Source organism: Spermophilus citellus (genome assembly GCF_964194105.1).
Source record: "Spermophilus citellus genome assembly, chromosome: 17".
In the NCBI taxonomy this organism is placed as follows: Eukaryota; Metazoa; Chordata; class Mammalia; order Rodentia; family Sciuridae; genus Spermophilus; species Spermophilus citellus.
In genome coordinates, this window is record NC_138199.1 from 41901259 (window position 1) to 41917352 (window position 16094).

The 16094-nt window shown below is 37.5% G+C and overlaps 1 protein-coding gene across 1 annotated transcript in view; it reads right to left on the reverse strand.

The window, feature by feature from the left end:
- The window catches only part of PPM1E (protein phosphatase, Mg2+/Mn2+ dependent 1E), a 128565-nt gene extending 116721 nt beyond the window's left edge, over positions 1-11844 (reverse strand). The window contains exon 1 of the mRNA XM_081270438.1: positions 11133-11844. Within this exon, the coding sequence (XP_081126564.1) occupies positions 11133-11584 (452 nt within the window). The 5' untranslated portion in view covers positions 11585-11844. The remainder of the gene's footprint in view (positions 1-11132) is intronic.
- Positions 11845-16094: the final 4250 nt, after the last annotated feature.

Below are 16094 nucleotides of genomic sequence, written 5' to 3' on the forward strand. Positions count from 1 at the left end.
AGCCAATAACCCCAAGTGGCATTTGAAATGTGATACTCCATACTGGTATAAATATAAAATATACACAGGATTTTTTAAAAACTTGAAATAAAATATATGATATTTTAATATAGATTACATGTTGAAATGGCAATATTTTGGATATATTGAGTTAAGTATGTTATTAGAACTAAATTCATGCCAGGCGTGCGTGATGGTGTACATAAGCCTGCAATCCCAACAATTCAGGAGGCTGAGGCAGGAGGATCAAAGGTTCAAAGCCAACCTCAGCAACTTAGTAAGGCTGTAAGCAATCTAGTGAGACCCTGTCTCAAAATATAAAAGTGCTGGGGATGTGGCTAAATGGTTAAATGCCTTGGTTTCAATCCCTGGTACCACAAAAAATAAAAAATAACTAAATTCACCTGTTTTCACTTCATAAAATGTGCTCAACAGAAAATTTTAAATGATTTATATGGCTTATATTACTGCTGGACAAAGCTAGTGTAGATTTTTAGGCAGTGTCCTCTTCTAAAATACCCTAAATCAAGATCATAGTCCCTAAAAGCAGTTTCTGCTTTCTCATATAATCCAGTGGCAATAGCACATAGCTGTGTAAAAATACAAGATGGGTAGTATGGCAGTTCTAACAGTAGCAAGATTATAGAAAAAACAGACCACTCATATAGTGCTATTGGACAAAGCAAAAAAAAAAAAACTTACAAAATATCAATCTGATAATCTCACTTCTAGATGTACACCTAAGAAACCTATATACATGCATAAGGAGACAAATCCAAACTACAGCATTATTTGTAGGACAGAGGCTATCAGTTACCCCACCAAAGTTTTGTACTTTTTTTCCATAGGGTAGAGTTGTTTCTTGGAATTAACTGCCAAACCAGCAACTACAATCCTAGCGCCCTTTGTGGAGAAATGTAGGCCCTAGTTATTGTTATATGACTTGAATTCTAGCCAATAGAAAGTGAACAGAAGTAATATATGCTACTTCTACGGACTTGTGCCTAAAAGTCTAATACATTCTTCAATCGCTCCTTAAGGTTTGCTGGAGGGATGCTGGTACTAGAGCAACTTTGGAAAACATAGACTGAAGATCACAGAGCCTCTATCAACTCAGGTCCCTTCATGACTCCACAGGATACAACTCCTTCTTCACCACTGAATAGAGGAAATAAACTAATATTATGTTAAGCCTTTGAGATATCAGGATTTTTTTTTAATGAAAGTTAAGAGTGCAGGTTTTTTTTTTAAGAGAGTGAGAGAGAGAGAGAGAGAATTTTTAATATTTATTTTTTAGTTCTCGGCGGACACAACATCTTTGTTGGTATGTGGTGCTGAGGATCGAACCTGGGCCGCACGCATGCCAGGCGAGCGCGCTACCGCTTGAGCCACATCCCCAGCCCCCAGAGATATCAGGATTTATCCAGTACAGCAGCTAGTAGTATAATATCTAAAAATTAGAAACAACCCACATGTCCAACAATAGGAGATTGGATAAATAAATCAAAGTATAACTATACAATGGAATATGTAGTAGCTAAAATGAAAGAACTAGTTCTATATGTACATATTTTTGAAAAGGGGGTTAATCTTGAAATAGATGGCTACCAAAATATCAAAAACCCCACCACATATTGATTGACCATATGTTCATGTGTAGTAAAAATATAAAAACAGACCAGAAGGATATATTCCCAGAATTCTCAAATCACCTCTGAGAGTAAAAGGGAAGAAAAAGGGTTACAATGAAATCTTCAAATTATGTATGAAGTGTGTTATTTTCTCAAAATAAAAAAATGGGATAATTTGTTGAAACTGGATGATGGGTATACTGATATTTTGTTTTGTTATTTTGTTATTTTCTAAATGCTTAAATACTTCATAATACTAACAGCCTTTTTATCATATAGTCATGCCTGGCTGAAAAACAGAGAAACTTTCTGAGAAATATGTCCCTGGCAATTTTGTCATTATGGTAACATTACAGAATGTACTTACATGAACTAAGATGGCTATAACAAACATCACTAGGCAATATGACTTTATGGGATCAACACTGTATATATGTAGTCCACTGTTGGTCCTAATTTTATTATGTAGCACAAGATAATATGTACTTGCTTCAAAAGTTAAACTGCCTTGTTAGAGGACATTTTTAAACAACATCTCAAAACTCTTTTAAGAATCTCTTAACACGCAATCACATCACTAAATATATCTTGAGAAAATTAGAGACTTGCTCAAATAATGATCATCACAAAATTTCAAATAATGATCATCACAAAATTTCAGAGTAACCAAAAATTGGTAACACTTCAAATGTCCAAAAGAATTGATTCAATTTTTGAATACCCATTTAAAAATTACATAGAACAGCTGGGCGTGGTGGTTTATACCTATAATCTCAGCTATTTAGGAAGCTGAAGCAGGAGGATTATAAACTCAAGGCCAACCTTGTCAATTTAAAGAGATCCTGTCTCAGAATAAAAATAAAAAGGGCTGGAGATATATAGCTAAGGGATAGAGTGCCACTAGGTTCAATTCCCAATGCCACCAAAAAAAGAAAGGGGCGGGGTAGGGATTTCATAGAACATAAGGGAAAGTGAGATGGGATGTATGGGATTATAGATGAAACAAATATTGTTTAAATTTTCTATAATAAAAAGTTTTTAAATGTGAGACTAAAAACTAAAGTTTTTTTTAAAAAAAAAACAGGATATAATAGTAAGAATAATATCTTTTTTTAAACCTCTAAGTGCATTCATAAATAAGCAAATATTTGTTGTATGTTATAGTTAGGAGAGACATCATAGGACCTAGGAACATAGATGGCAAATAAGTAGGTAGTAACAATTCTTCCAAATGTTTGCTCAGATACTCTATCAAAAAATTTGAGTTTAACCAATTGTGGTGGTGCATGCCTGTAATCCCAGAGGTTCGGGAGGCTAAGGCAGGAGGACCGTGAGTTTAAAGCCAGCCTCAGCAAAAAAGTGAGACACTAGAAACCCTGTCTCTAAGTAAAATACAAAATAGGACTGGGGATGTGGCTCAGTGATCGAGTGCCCCAGAGTTCAATCCCCGATACCTCCTCCCCCCAAAAAATTTGAGTTTCAAAAATCACCCAATGTATGTATACTTATACATACATGTATATATGCTACATATACATGCATATATAGACATGTGTATACATATATACATATGGATATATGTATGTGTATATAAACATATATAAAACATATACACGGATACATAAAAACAAACACCGTTCTAATATTTCAGTATTTCTTTAGGCAGTATTTCTTCATCCTTTTTTTTTTCTTTTCCAGTGCTGGGGATTGAACCTACATGCTAGGCCATTGCTCTACTACCACTGAGCCACATCACCAGAAAAAAATATTTATATGCATATATATATATATGCATATATATATATATGCATATATATATTTTTTTTTGGTTTTGGGTATTGAACCCAGGAGCACTTTACCGCTGGGCTGTATTCCAGTCCTTTTTATTTTTTGAAACAAAGTCTCCCTAAATTGCTTACACTGGCCTTGAACTTTTGATCCTTCTGCCTCAGTCTCCAGAGTCACTAGGATTATAGGTGTGCACCACCATGCACGGCTTATATTTCTTATACACTAATATTTCACATAATCTACTCAATTACATTATTTTGCTTGTTTCTGAAATGTAATTATACCTTTTAAAAAAAAATCAGGTAAACCTAAGAAAGGGAGATGGGTTCTTAAAATTTTGATGCTTCTTTTCTTCGGTACTGGGGACTGAAGCCAGGGGCACTTAATTACTGAGCTACATCCCCAGTCTTTAAAAATATAAAAAATAAAAAGGACACTTCCCTTTTTTATACCTTTATTTATTTTTATGCAGTGCTAAGGATTAAACAGTGTCTCACATACTAAGCAAGAGCTCTACCACTGAGCTACACTGTTATTCTTCATTTTGAGACAGTCAGTCTCACTGAGTTGCTGAGGGTCTCACTAAATTGCTAAGGTTGGCCTTGAATTTTTGATCCTCCTGCCTCAGCCTTCCAAGTCCCTGGGATTCACACCCAGCCCAAGTTTTGTTGTTTCAGATGCTTGTATTATAAATATTATATTCAGCCCATGATTTCTTTGCAGGGATTTTAAAAGTTATTTGTCCATTTTGTGAGGGTTAATATTGCTAAAACCAGGAAATACAATCTATAAAACCATTTGATCCAGCACAGTACTTTACAGTGTCCTGAGAATTAGAGAAAAGATGACAGTATCAACCCGCAACCCCTGAGCTGTAGAACTTATACTCCCTCAGGATTAACATGCTTGATAGAAAATTGATTGTCATTCAGAACAATTTGTCAATCTCAATAACATAGCAAATATTAATTGTACTTGAATTCATATTTTGAATAGCATTACATATATTTTAACATTTTTTAATCTTTGTCCTAATGAATTATTTTAGTTTTGTTTTTTTTTTTTTTTTTTTTTTGGTGCAGAGATTGAACCCAGGATCACTTTAGCACTGAGCTACATCCCCAGCTCTAATTTTTTGAGACAGGGTCTTGCTTAGTTGCTAAAGCCGTTTTTGAATTTGTGATCCTTCTGCCTCAGTCTCCAGTCACTAGATTTTAGTCACAGGCCACAGAGCATGGCTTAGATACACCTCATTTTCAAGACCATTGGTCTGGTAAGGGAAAATATAAATATTTTTGACAAAAAAAAAGAGAAAAGAATTTAATAAGCGTTTACAAGAGGAATAAGCACTTCATTCTTTGGAGGGACACATGGAAGAAACACCTGACTCATAAGTGTTAGGATTCAAACTATACTTTCAGGTATCATTTCTATAGTTTGTGCAAGAATGGTGAGCAAAGGCTTCCTGAGGAACCGGTATTAAATAAAGACCTAAAGGATACCTAAGATATTATATGGGAGTGGGGGTAATGCAGTGTGATATTCCAAAAACAGGGAGTAATATGCTGTGTATGGAGGTACAGAGTAAGATAGAGAGACAACACATTCAAACTAATATATTAGTATATAGCTGAAAGTAGTAAGTATAATGGAATGGAGTGGGTGATAGTGATTCCAGAAATGAGGCTGATGAGGTAAGCCTTTACTTTGGAATTTTTTTTTTTTTTTTGGTGGTGCTGGGGATTGAACCCAGGGCCTTGTGCATGATAAGTAAGCACTCTACCAACTGAGCTATAATCCCCAGCCCTTGGATTTCATCTTGAAGCCAAAGAGATAGGTAATGAAGGGTAATGTAGTAAATAATTTGGCCTGCCCAAAGAAGTTTGTACTTTGTGCCCAGTTCCTAGGAGGGAACCTTTAAATCCCTGGCAATTCTGAAGTAACATGAGTATTTTTATTATTCATTGTGGGCCACTCGGACTTCAGACCACACGGTATTTGCCTGACCTCTGAAGAGGGAAGGACTGGAATCTAAATTCCATCATGGGACAGTAAGTTCCAATAAAAACGGGATAGTGAAGCTCAGGTAAGCTTCTTGTACTGGCAATATTCTGTATTGCTACATATTCATTCTGGGGATTCATTCTGAGCCTTCCAAGTCCCTGGGATTCACACTAATTTTAATTTCCCCTGAGAACAGAGGAAATCTCACATCTATGACCTTGGATGGCACCTCATGTATGTTTTCCTTTTCGTGGTTCTAATTTGTAGCTTATCCTTTTAATAAACCATATTCTGAGTAAAACAGCTTTTCAGTGAGTTCTGTGAGTTTTTCTAGTGAAGTGTGGAATCTAAAAGTAGTTCTGGGAAACCCCCAAACTTGCAGTGATATCAGAGATGATGATGGTCTTATACGAACTCTTCCCTCTAACTCTGTAATTGGACTTTCACTCCTTACAGAAGCATTGACAGACTTTATGGTTTGGAGGAATGTGCCCATAGCCTTGTAGTTTAGCCAACTCCAAGCAAAGGGCAATAATCTTTAAGCAGTGTGACAATTACACAATCTATATAATCTAGATTCTTGAAAATTATTTTTTGGCTATACTGGGGAAAATGTATTGCAGAAGGGTAAAACTCATAAGAGATGACAATGACAGCAAGAATAGAGAGAGGTATTTATAAGATATTTACAAGGCAGAATTAATGACTTAATCGAGAGGGAGAGGGATGAAAAGAGAAGTCAGGAATGACACACTAAAAAGAATGTAAGTTTTTTTGGGGGAAGAGATTGGAGAATTGAAATCAGTTTTGAACAGTTAAATATGAGGAGACTTTAGACTCTGGGTGGAGTCTTTCCATTAGCAGTCAAAAAAGGATGGTGATAAGGGAGTCATTAGCATAACCACAATAACCAATCATGATTGATAGTGACTAAGGGTAAAAAAGTCAACTAGACTTGAGAAGACAATCAAAGATAGACCACAATTAAAAAGATAGGCAGAATATGAAAAGATCTGAGTATGATGGTGTGCACCTATAATCTAAGTGACTGGAGAGGGTGAGGCAATTTAGTGATACCCTGTCCCAAAATAAAAAAAAAAAAATAAAAGGCCTGGGGTGTAGCACCACCACCATCACCAGCAACAAAAAGGGCAATCTAAGAGGGACGAGAAAAACAATAACACTGAATGATATTTGATAATTTTTGCTTAAAGGAATTTTCTCTACTTTTTAGTAACCATTTACTATTTTTAATAAAATATTTAATTTAAAAATGATTGATATTCTATGACTTGCAACCATGCATTTTTCCACATACGTGAAAATGAAACAAAGTTTTATGATTTTCTGACCTATCTCAAAGTCACTCATGATTCACACAATTTAATTTAACTGAATTATTAGTGTCTATAATCAGTTATTTTCTTTTCCAAACCATTTTTAAAGTGCCATCCTCAACACTACTGCAAACCATCTGTAACTTCTTAACTTTGCCAGCCTGCTGAGATATCTGTCTCCCTCTTGGGAAGCCCATCCCACACTAAATCAATAACTGAGGAAACAACTGCTCTTAAAATGTAATGACTTACAGCTCTAAAAAAGACGTTTGAGTATTTGTTTATTCTAGGTTAAAACAAATCTATCACTAGTATTGCATAGAGAAAAAAATAATAGGGGCTGGGGATGTGGCTCAAGTGGCAGCGCGCTTGCCTGGCATGCGAGGGGCGCTGGGTTCCATCCTCAGCACCACATAAAAATAAAGTTGTTGTGTCCGCTGAAAACTAAAAAATAAATATTAAAAAATTCTCTCTCTTTAAAAAAAACAGCTTTGACCCATATAATCTATATAAGTAGACATATATTCACATATGCTATATGATCAGTTATACATTTCTTATTTAATAATTACTTCAAAACTGTATGATATTTCACTTCCACCTTTTCAAAAAGTCTCTCATTAACCTCAAAAAATCCTAAGATTACGTTATTAGAAAACATTTTAAGCTCTCAAGAGACATTTATATTTAGAAAAGGAGTAAAACATGAGTCCTATTCCTATTTCTAGGCGAAGACTCCAACTCATTGGGATTTTCTTTCTTTCTTTCTTTCTTTTTTTTTTTTTTTGCGGGGGGGGGGGAGGACGGGGGGGTTTACCAGGGATTGAATTCAGGGGCACTCAACCACTGAGCCACATCCCCAGTACTATTCTGTAGTTTAAATATTTAGAGACAGGGTCTTTGTACCTTGCGGTTGCTGAGGCTGGCTTTGAATTTGCAATTCTCCTTAGCCTTCAAGTCACCAGGATTACAGGTGTGCGCCACTGAGCCTCGCTAGGAAATTTTTATTAATAAGTAATAAATTAACTCAGCAATTCTAAATTAATGCATGACTTTATTACTGATTTTTGAGGTTAAATAGAAACAAAATTGTTTATATGGTCCTTTAAAATACTGTTTATTATCCACAAGAAAGGTTTTTCTCATCCAGAGTCTCCCCTTCACACACATGGATTGAACCCAAGGGTGCTTTACTATTTTGCTATATCCTAAACCCATTTTATCTTTTTATTCTGAGACAGTGTCTTACTAAATTGCCCAGTCTGGTCTGGATTGTGAAATCCTCAGCCACCCAAGTGGCTGGATTACAGAAGTGTGCCACCAAACCTGCCTTCCAGCGGATTTTATTATTTATTTCATTTCAAAATGTCTTTTGTTTTTACCTAGCAAAAGAAGATTCTCATTTTTAAGCTAAAAGGTAAAATGTTACCCTAAATACTGCTCTGAAAAATTTTTAAGTTGACAATTATAACTATATTTTGTTAATTTAAACCTTGACTCTTAAAATCTAAATAACTGCTTATTTTAAATTAGTTCCAAGCTGTGAGTTTACCAAAATGAAGAAAGATAACAAGTCTGTTGTTCCTATTCTAAAACTTGAGGGAAGCAAAAAAAATGAGACAAATGTTGTCACTATAATACTTTTCTAAAAAGCCAAAAAAAAAGTTTTTTTGGAGTGCTGGGAATCTAACCCAGGGCCTCACACATGCTAGACAAGCATTATTCCACTGAATTACATCCCCAGCCCCAAAAGTAAAATTTCAATCATTGCATACATAAAATAGTATTGTGAAGCTCCTTTATTTCTTCAAGAGACCCACAATTTATTTAGCAGCCATGCATTTTTCTAAAATATTGACCAAAAAAACACAATAGAGACTTATGAAACTGGTATTAAATGAAGTGGTTTTTTTTTTCTTACACTAGTCCCAAATTTCAAATTCGTAAATATATAGTTAGGTAATTTCACTTAGGAGTTTTAGCACCATTTGACAGGTATCACCAGGGTGGGTGGGTATTTGAGAAAATATGTAAGGAAAAAACTTTCATTTTTCATAAATAAGCAATCTCAACATATTTATAATCAGAATTACTTTTAAGTATTTCCTTTGAAATGTAAGAAATCAATGTTTCAACTATGTTGGAAAGAGTTTTAAGGTTCAGAGATTATATCAAAAAATGTTGGAATCATTGTACATATTTGTCTTTTCTGAATCCACATAGATCTATAGATTTCTCATCTGTAAAATGAAGCATTTGAACAGAAAAATGATCTATCCCTACCAAGTCTTCTGGTACTTATTCTTGTGACTAAGTCATATGCTTTTTTTAATCAATAAAATAAAACTCCAATGTCATTAAAATATATTTTAGAAAACTTTTTAACCCATTAAGGACTTTAAAGATACTTTACAGAAACAAGCCAACCATTTTATATCTGAATAAAAAGACATTAGTAACAACTGCACAAAGCACAGAGTTCTGATTTTATGTGAAATCAGAATATTAAATCTCTAATTTAAGATCACTTTAGTATAATTAGATTTTATTTCATATCTAAACTTCTGTTATGAAGTTCATGGTCACTGTATTATTTGAATCTTTTTTCTGGCTTATAAGTGTGCCAAAATTAATCTTGTTTTTCCTTTATATACAAAAAACCCATTTTCTTACCATTGTCTTTATACAGGTTTCATTAAAAAAAAAAAACCCTTCTCAAATGAGAAATAATCAGGGTTGTACTAAACTAATGATTCTTTTTTGGACATTCTCCAATGTTTAAATTTGTTTTCCTTCAATTTTGTAACCACATTTGTAAATGTAAAAATTAAATATCAAAATATTACTAGTCTGATGCTGAAATAAATTCTTTCACTTTGGTAAATATTTCCATTTTAAGCAAAAGCATTAATTGTCTTTAGTATAAAAAATGACCTTCCAAAAGGTCTTTTCTATGACAGTTCACAAAGACTAGAAACACTCAGACATTAATGCTGTTTATCCCTGAGTGGTAGTATTACACGCCATTTTATTTTTTACATTTCCCAAAAAGGATTATTCCCTTGGTAATCGAACAGTATATTTAAATTAAATTTTAGACAGCTCATAAGGTATGAGACATCAACACAGTGTACTTTTACAGGAGATTTGCTAATTACTTTTTCTCTTTGATAAACTGCTGCTTTAAGAGGAGAATGATTTGATCAGGTGTCTGTTAGGCTGAATGAAGACAAAACAGGTTTATATTCCAGATCCTTCTTTCATTTAGGCTTTTGAGAAAATCCAAGAAGTGAATTCGAACTTAATTGCCATGCATCTGGCAGTAGTAAACTTTTTGGATGGTCAGAGTAACACCTTTCATTACAACCATTAGCTGAATGGCAAAAGACTCTCAGGTTTACCAATGGTTTCAGAGACTTCTTAGTGTTCTCCTCTGTCATTATTTCAGAACAATTCCATTTAAAAGAAACGCAATTGTAAATCGTTTCTATTTCAAGCCCATGAAAACCAGAATTAGGATGAAAGGCAAAGCCTTGACCTTTCTATTTTAGACTTTCATCTGTGTAGCTAAGCCATCTGCTTTCCCCCATCTCCCACCCCATCTACTTAATGAACTGAAAATACTACACCTAATTGCAGTGTTATCAAACCAGCCTGCCTTTTCCACTTTAACGAATTACGACTTTCACCTGAAGATTGGCTTGGTAAAATTTTATTTACGCTTCCTTACCTCCCGCCTCAATTATGAGCTGTCAAATGTCTCAACTAAGATACTAGGCTCCCTTGTATTAAGCCATCTAAAGAGCTCCTCACTTTCAACATAGAGCGCCTAACGGAAAATCTACGTCTCTCCTCATCTGGATATGGGGCCGGTATTATCATTGTTGTTGCGGTTACGCAGGAGGCACCTAGCAGATCAGCCTGGAAAGGAGTCGCGCCTCTGTAAAGCCAAACCAGGGACCCAACCCGGGGAAAGACTGAGATGGGAGGAAACCTCCAGAAAGAAGGGAGCCGAGAATAAGAGGGCTCAAGATTGGAGAAAAGACCTTCCGAGGCAAGAACAGAAAAGGGTGTGTGAAGTGGAGCAAGAAGCTGGCAGCAGAGGCGAAGGGGGAAGAAGGGGCCAGAGGCCCGCGGGAGGGCCGAGAGCGCGCCTCCAGGACCGGGTAGGAGACATAGGAACCCAGGCAGGCGTGGGCAGCTCGCAGCCCACCGACCGAGTCCGAGCAGCGGGGGCGTTTTCAGCGGCGGTAGCTGCGGTTTCGGGATTGAACAGAAAAGATAGCAATTTGAGAGACCGAGGAAGCCTCGTCCGAGGCCGGCGCGACGGGGACAGCGGGCCCACCCCAGTTGAGCCCCGCTACTTAACTATTTGTAGAGCTGCTGCAGGCACAGGTCCAGGCTCTCGCCCTCCACCTCCTCACGGGTAATGCGCTCCGACAGCGGTCGCGGGAGCGGGGGCAGCGGCGGCAGCTGGGGCTGCGGCGGCGGTTGCACGGCCGAGTGCCCCGGGGCTGCCTCCTCCTCCTCCTCCTCCTCGCCCTCAGCCGCCGCCACCGCCTCCGCCTCCGCCTCAACCGCCTCCTCTTCGGGCTCTGGGTCTTGCTCCTGTTCTCCCTCCTCCGTTGCGTTTACCGTGGCCGACTCCTCCCCGGGATCCTCGACCGAAGCTTCGGCAGCCTCAGCTGCTACCAGTTCAGGTTCGGGCTCAGACTCGGGTTCAGGCTCTGGCTCGCCCCCGCCGCAAGGACCACGAAACTCGCCCAGGAATAGCTCCAGGAAGCGCCGGTAAGTTTTCTCTTCTGGGCTGCAGCCGGCCATCGCTGTTCATGCCCCGAGACCGACCGGGAAGGGAGTGAAGGAAACCCAAGAAGGGGAGGGGGCTGCTTTTGAGCCTCAGGCTCCCGCTACGACGTTTAACGGCCGCACCGGCACGAGCGATCAGCACCAGGTTGCCTGGAGAGGGCTCCCGCAGGCGTGCGCGCCGCCGAGCGTGGACGTGCGCGGCCCGGGGGCGGAGCGCGCCGCCCCTCTCAGGTCTGGAGGGAAAGTTGGTGGCGAGCGCGCGCAGGGTCCAGCGGCGGCCCACCCTCTATCCCTACGGAGAGCTCAGCCCACGCTGCCTAGAGATTGTCGCCATGGCAACCGGTTCTAATTAAGAATTTCAGGGTCCCTCCCGTCGAGTCCGCCGAGTCAATAAGGACACTGGATGTGTTTGCTGTCCAACTCTTTTGTTTTTATTGATTGGAGACCCTTGCCTCACTTTAAGAGTGAACTAAGATGTCTCCAAATCTAGCTGTTGGTTCCCACTTGAATTGCATTTACTTCAGTTTTTCCTTATTCGTTCCAGATACCACCACATTGTGAACACCTTTTGTTGATGACAGTCACTGATCAAGTAGGGAGAAGATGGGGCCCCAGGAATACCTAAGAAGTTGTAGCGTACTTTGCACAAGCTTTCTCATTTGATTCTGTGTTGTTATCCTCTTTGCTCAAAAACAATGAAAATGAAAATGAAGATAGTAACTTAGTTGCTCTAGGTCTCAAAACTTTTAGCTATGGCATTAGAATTAGATCGATCGTTAATTTACAATGCCTTTTAGACCCCTTTTCTCTGAAAAGTCAATAGGGCATGGTGTCCATATTTGCCTTATTTGTATAGGGCTTTGCAGTTTGTAAGTTGTTTTCATCCCTTTAATCCTTAACACACTCCTTTGAGGTGGAAGACATTACCATTATGATTCTTTTTTTTATAGATGAGGAAATCAAGCCTTGAAGACATGGTGACTTTGCTCAAGGTCACAAGCAAGTGATGCAACATGGACTCAATCATGATTGATTTCACCCATTGCTTTTCTATCACACCAAGATGCCCCTCTTCAGTTACTGCATAATGCATATTACACTGTTTTACATAATATGTATTTTTATATTTTGTTTGTTCTTCCCCATCCCCTCCTGTGTCTTTTTTCTTAAGTTGGAACTGAAACTACTTTAAATGATTCTAATTTTCTTACCAAACTACACACAAACCTATTATTTTCAAGCCTTACTGAGGGGGGTGGAAGAGGGAGAAGCTGTGCTGTTATACAGCTATATAGATGATAGCATCATTACTGCATACTTCCATGTCCATGGCAACATATAATTCAGCTAACAGTAGTTCTTTCTCTACTTTGAAAAACATGGTCTCACAAATTATCCACCTCATTCACTCCATTTATTGTTTGTTTCTGGGTTTCAGTTGGATTTAGGGTCTGAAATACCATTTTCAGTCAGTTATTAATGGCAGAAGAAGGAGTCTCCTTGCCAACTGTTTTCATGTAATACTGTATTCTAAATCCCTGACCTGATGCTGTTATTTTAAGATTAAGTGGGTTGAGCTCACTAATGTACATTATGGCATCATGTAAAATAGAGTTCCATGCTTTTTCCTAGCTTGAGATTAAATTTATGATACAAAGTATACAGTGAGTAATGCACTTGAGTTCTCTATATTTATTTTTAAAGGTAGATGGAAAGACCCAATAAGTCTGTTTCCAGACATGCTAAATGTATTTATATGTGTTTTGTTTAAAACATCACCAGTGTAAAGCAACTTCTCTGTGAGATGCCAAGAAAGCCTTTAAACTCATTTGTCTTTGTTTTCAATCCACCTGTTCATTTCCATTTCAAATGTCTAGGAAAGATTGACAAAACTTTTTAGGCTGCAAACCTAAATGTCCACAGTTTTACATTCCAACCACTGTTAATATCTCAGAATTTGACATAATGACATTCAGTTCAAGAGTACATAGCTGTCAACTGTAACAATTCATATCAAACTACACCTTCCTGCTTCCTAAAGTAGTTGCCTCCCTCATCTAGATGACATTTGTGACATTAATCTTATGAGTCAACCCACATATCAAAGGGAAATGATATATGTTGGTGAAACATTACTTCTAAGAGTAAAAGAAAAAGCCCACATCTCTTCATTACTAAAAATGAGAGGCGTGTTTGCTTTAAAAGATATTCCTTCACAAAGATCGATATGGATCCTGTTGCGTCCATTTGACAAAGCAGCTTTGCTCGAAGATTCCTGAGAACAGTGCTAGGATCTAAGAGCAGCTATGTAGGATAATTTTACCACTATCAAAAAGTCTTATGGGACTGGGTCGCTGTAATGCCAGTGACTCGGGAGGCTGACACAGGAGGATCACAAGTTCAAAGCCAGCCTCAGCAACTTAGCAAGGCCCTAAGCAACCTAGCGAGACCCTGTCTCAAAATAAAAATTAAAAGGGCTTGGGATGTGGCTCAGTAGTTGAGTGCCCCTGGGTTCAATCTCTAATTCAAAAATTTAAAATTAAAAAAAATTAAAAGCCTGTTTTATCTGTTTATAGGCAAAAACAGAAATACTATTTTCAAAAGTCTCCTCAATTTTCATGTTGCTAATTGCAAAAAGCATTGATATGAAGCTAAAACCATGTCTCAAGTAGTAACTTAAATGTTTTAAAATACTGGAGTTTTATATTTTTAAGTTACAATAAAACACATATACCTCATGTCCAGTGGCCTACAGATCAATGCCTATGCAAATATTTTAAGGCTAGGCCTAATGATGAATGTGAAGTAGAAATATAAAAATGTGTATTTTAAAATCCATATTTGAAAACTTAAGGAGGAAGATTGGGGTACAGCTCAGTAGCAGAATGCTTGCTTAGCATGCATGAGACCCTGGGTTCAACCTCTACCTCCACAAAAACAAACTGAAGGATAACTAATATATCACTTTAAAAATATTAATTTAGCTAGTTGTATTAATCCCAGAGCCTCCAGAGGTTGAGGCTCTTAGCAATTTAGGAGACCATCTCTGAAAATCGAAAGGGCTAGGGATGTCACTCAGTGGTAAGCACCCCTGGAGTGTTTAGTATCCCAGTACCAAAAAAAAAAAAAAAAAAAAAAAAAAAAAAAAAAAAACTGTGGTCAAACTGATTAGTAGGGAGCAACAGAATATCTGGCCACTGAAAAACCAACTGAGCAAATAGAAATGTTTTAAATTGGAAACTTCCTGCTTTAATTCCCAAACCAATTGTATATGGTGGGTTTTTTTTGTTTTTGTCATACTGGGGATTAAACCTAGGGGTGCTCTACCATTGTGCTATATCCCTAACTTTTGAAATTTTTTGACACAGTCTAAGTTGCTAAGGCTCACCTCTAACTTGCAATCATACTGCCTCAGCCTCAGCCTCCTGAGTTGCTGGGATTACAAGTGTGCGCAACCACACCCAACAATGATATAATTTTTAAATCATCCCCACTTACTTGCAAAAACATCACTGCTATAATTTATTACTTTTCTATTGCTGGCTAATATGATCAAATTACAGGCAACTGTTCAAAAATTAAAGATCTCTTCCAGTATTAATAGGTCCACATGTACTAAATTTCACTAATTTCTAACCTTTTCCTTAAAGTTTTAACCATTAATAATGCTTTTTCTTGGGGCTGGGGTTGTGGCTCAGTGGTAGAGTCCTCGCCTAATACGTGCGAGGCATTGGGTTCGATCCTCAAGGCCACAAAAAAATAAATAAATAAAATAGAGGTACTGTGTCCAACTACAACTAAAAAAAAAAATAACAATTTTTATTATCTTATGTAGTTGTTTGAACAATAAAAACTATTTTTGTACTTTTTATGATATCCTTACAAAAGAGGAAGGCAGCAAGGGTTGATGGTAATTTGATGATGGTACCATAAATGGCTAACATATGACATGTTCCTTCTATAATGAATGACTTTTCTAAGAGCTGGGGAGATATCTCAGTTGGTAGACTGCTTCCCTTAAATGAACTAGGCCCACGGTTCAATCCCCAGCACCAAAAAAAAAAAAAACAAAAAAAAAAGTTAATGGATATAATGAATGACTTTTTTTTTTTTTTTAGAGAGAGAGAGAGAGAGAATTTTAATATTTATTTATTTATTTATTTATTTTAGTTTTCAGCGGACACAACATCTTTGTTTGTATGTGGTGCTGAGGATTGAATCCGGGGGGGCCGAATGCCAGGCGAGCGTGCTACCGCTTGAGCCACATCCCCAGCCCATGAATGACTTTTCTAAGGTGAACTGACTGAAAAAAAAATCTGTCAATATTTTGCTACTAGTTTTCACTTTATAAAAATCAGAAAATGTTGGTAAAAATTTACCTTTATTGGGGCTGGGGATGTGGCTCAAGCGGTAGCGCGCTCGCCTCGCATGCGTGCGGCCCAGGTTCGATCCTCAGCACCACATACCAACAAAGATGTTGTGTCCGCCAATAACTAAAAAATAAATATTAAAAAATTCTCTCTCT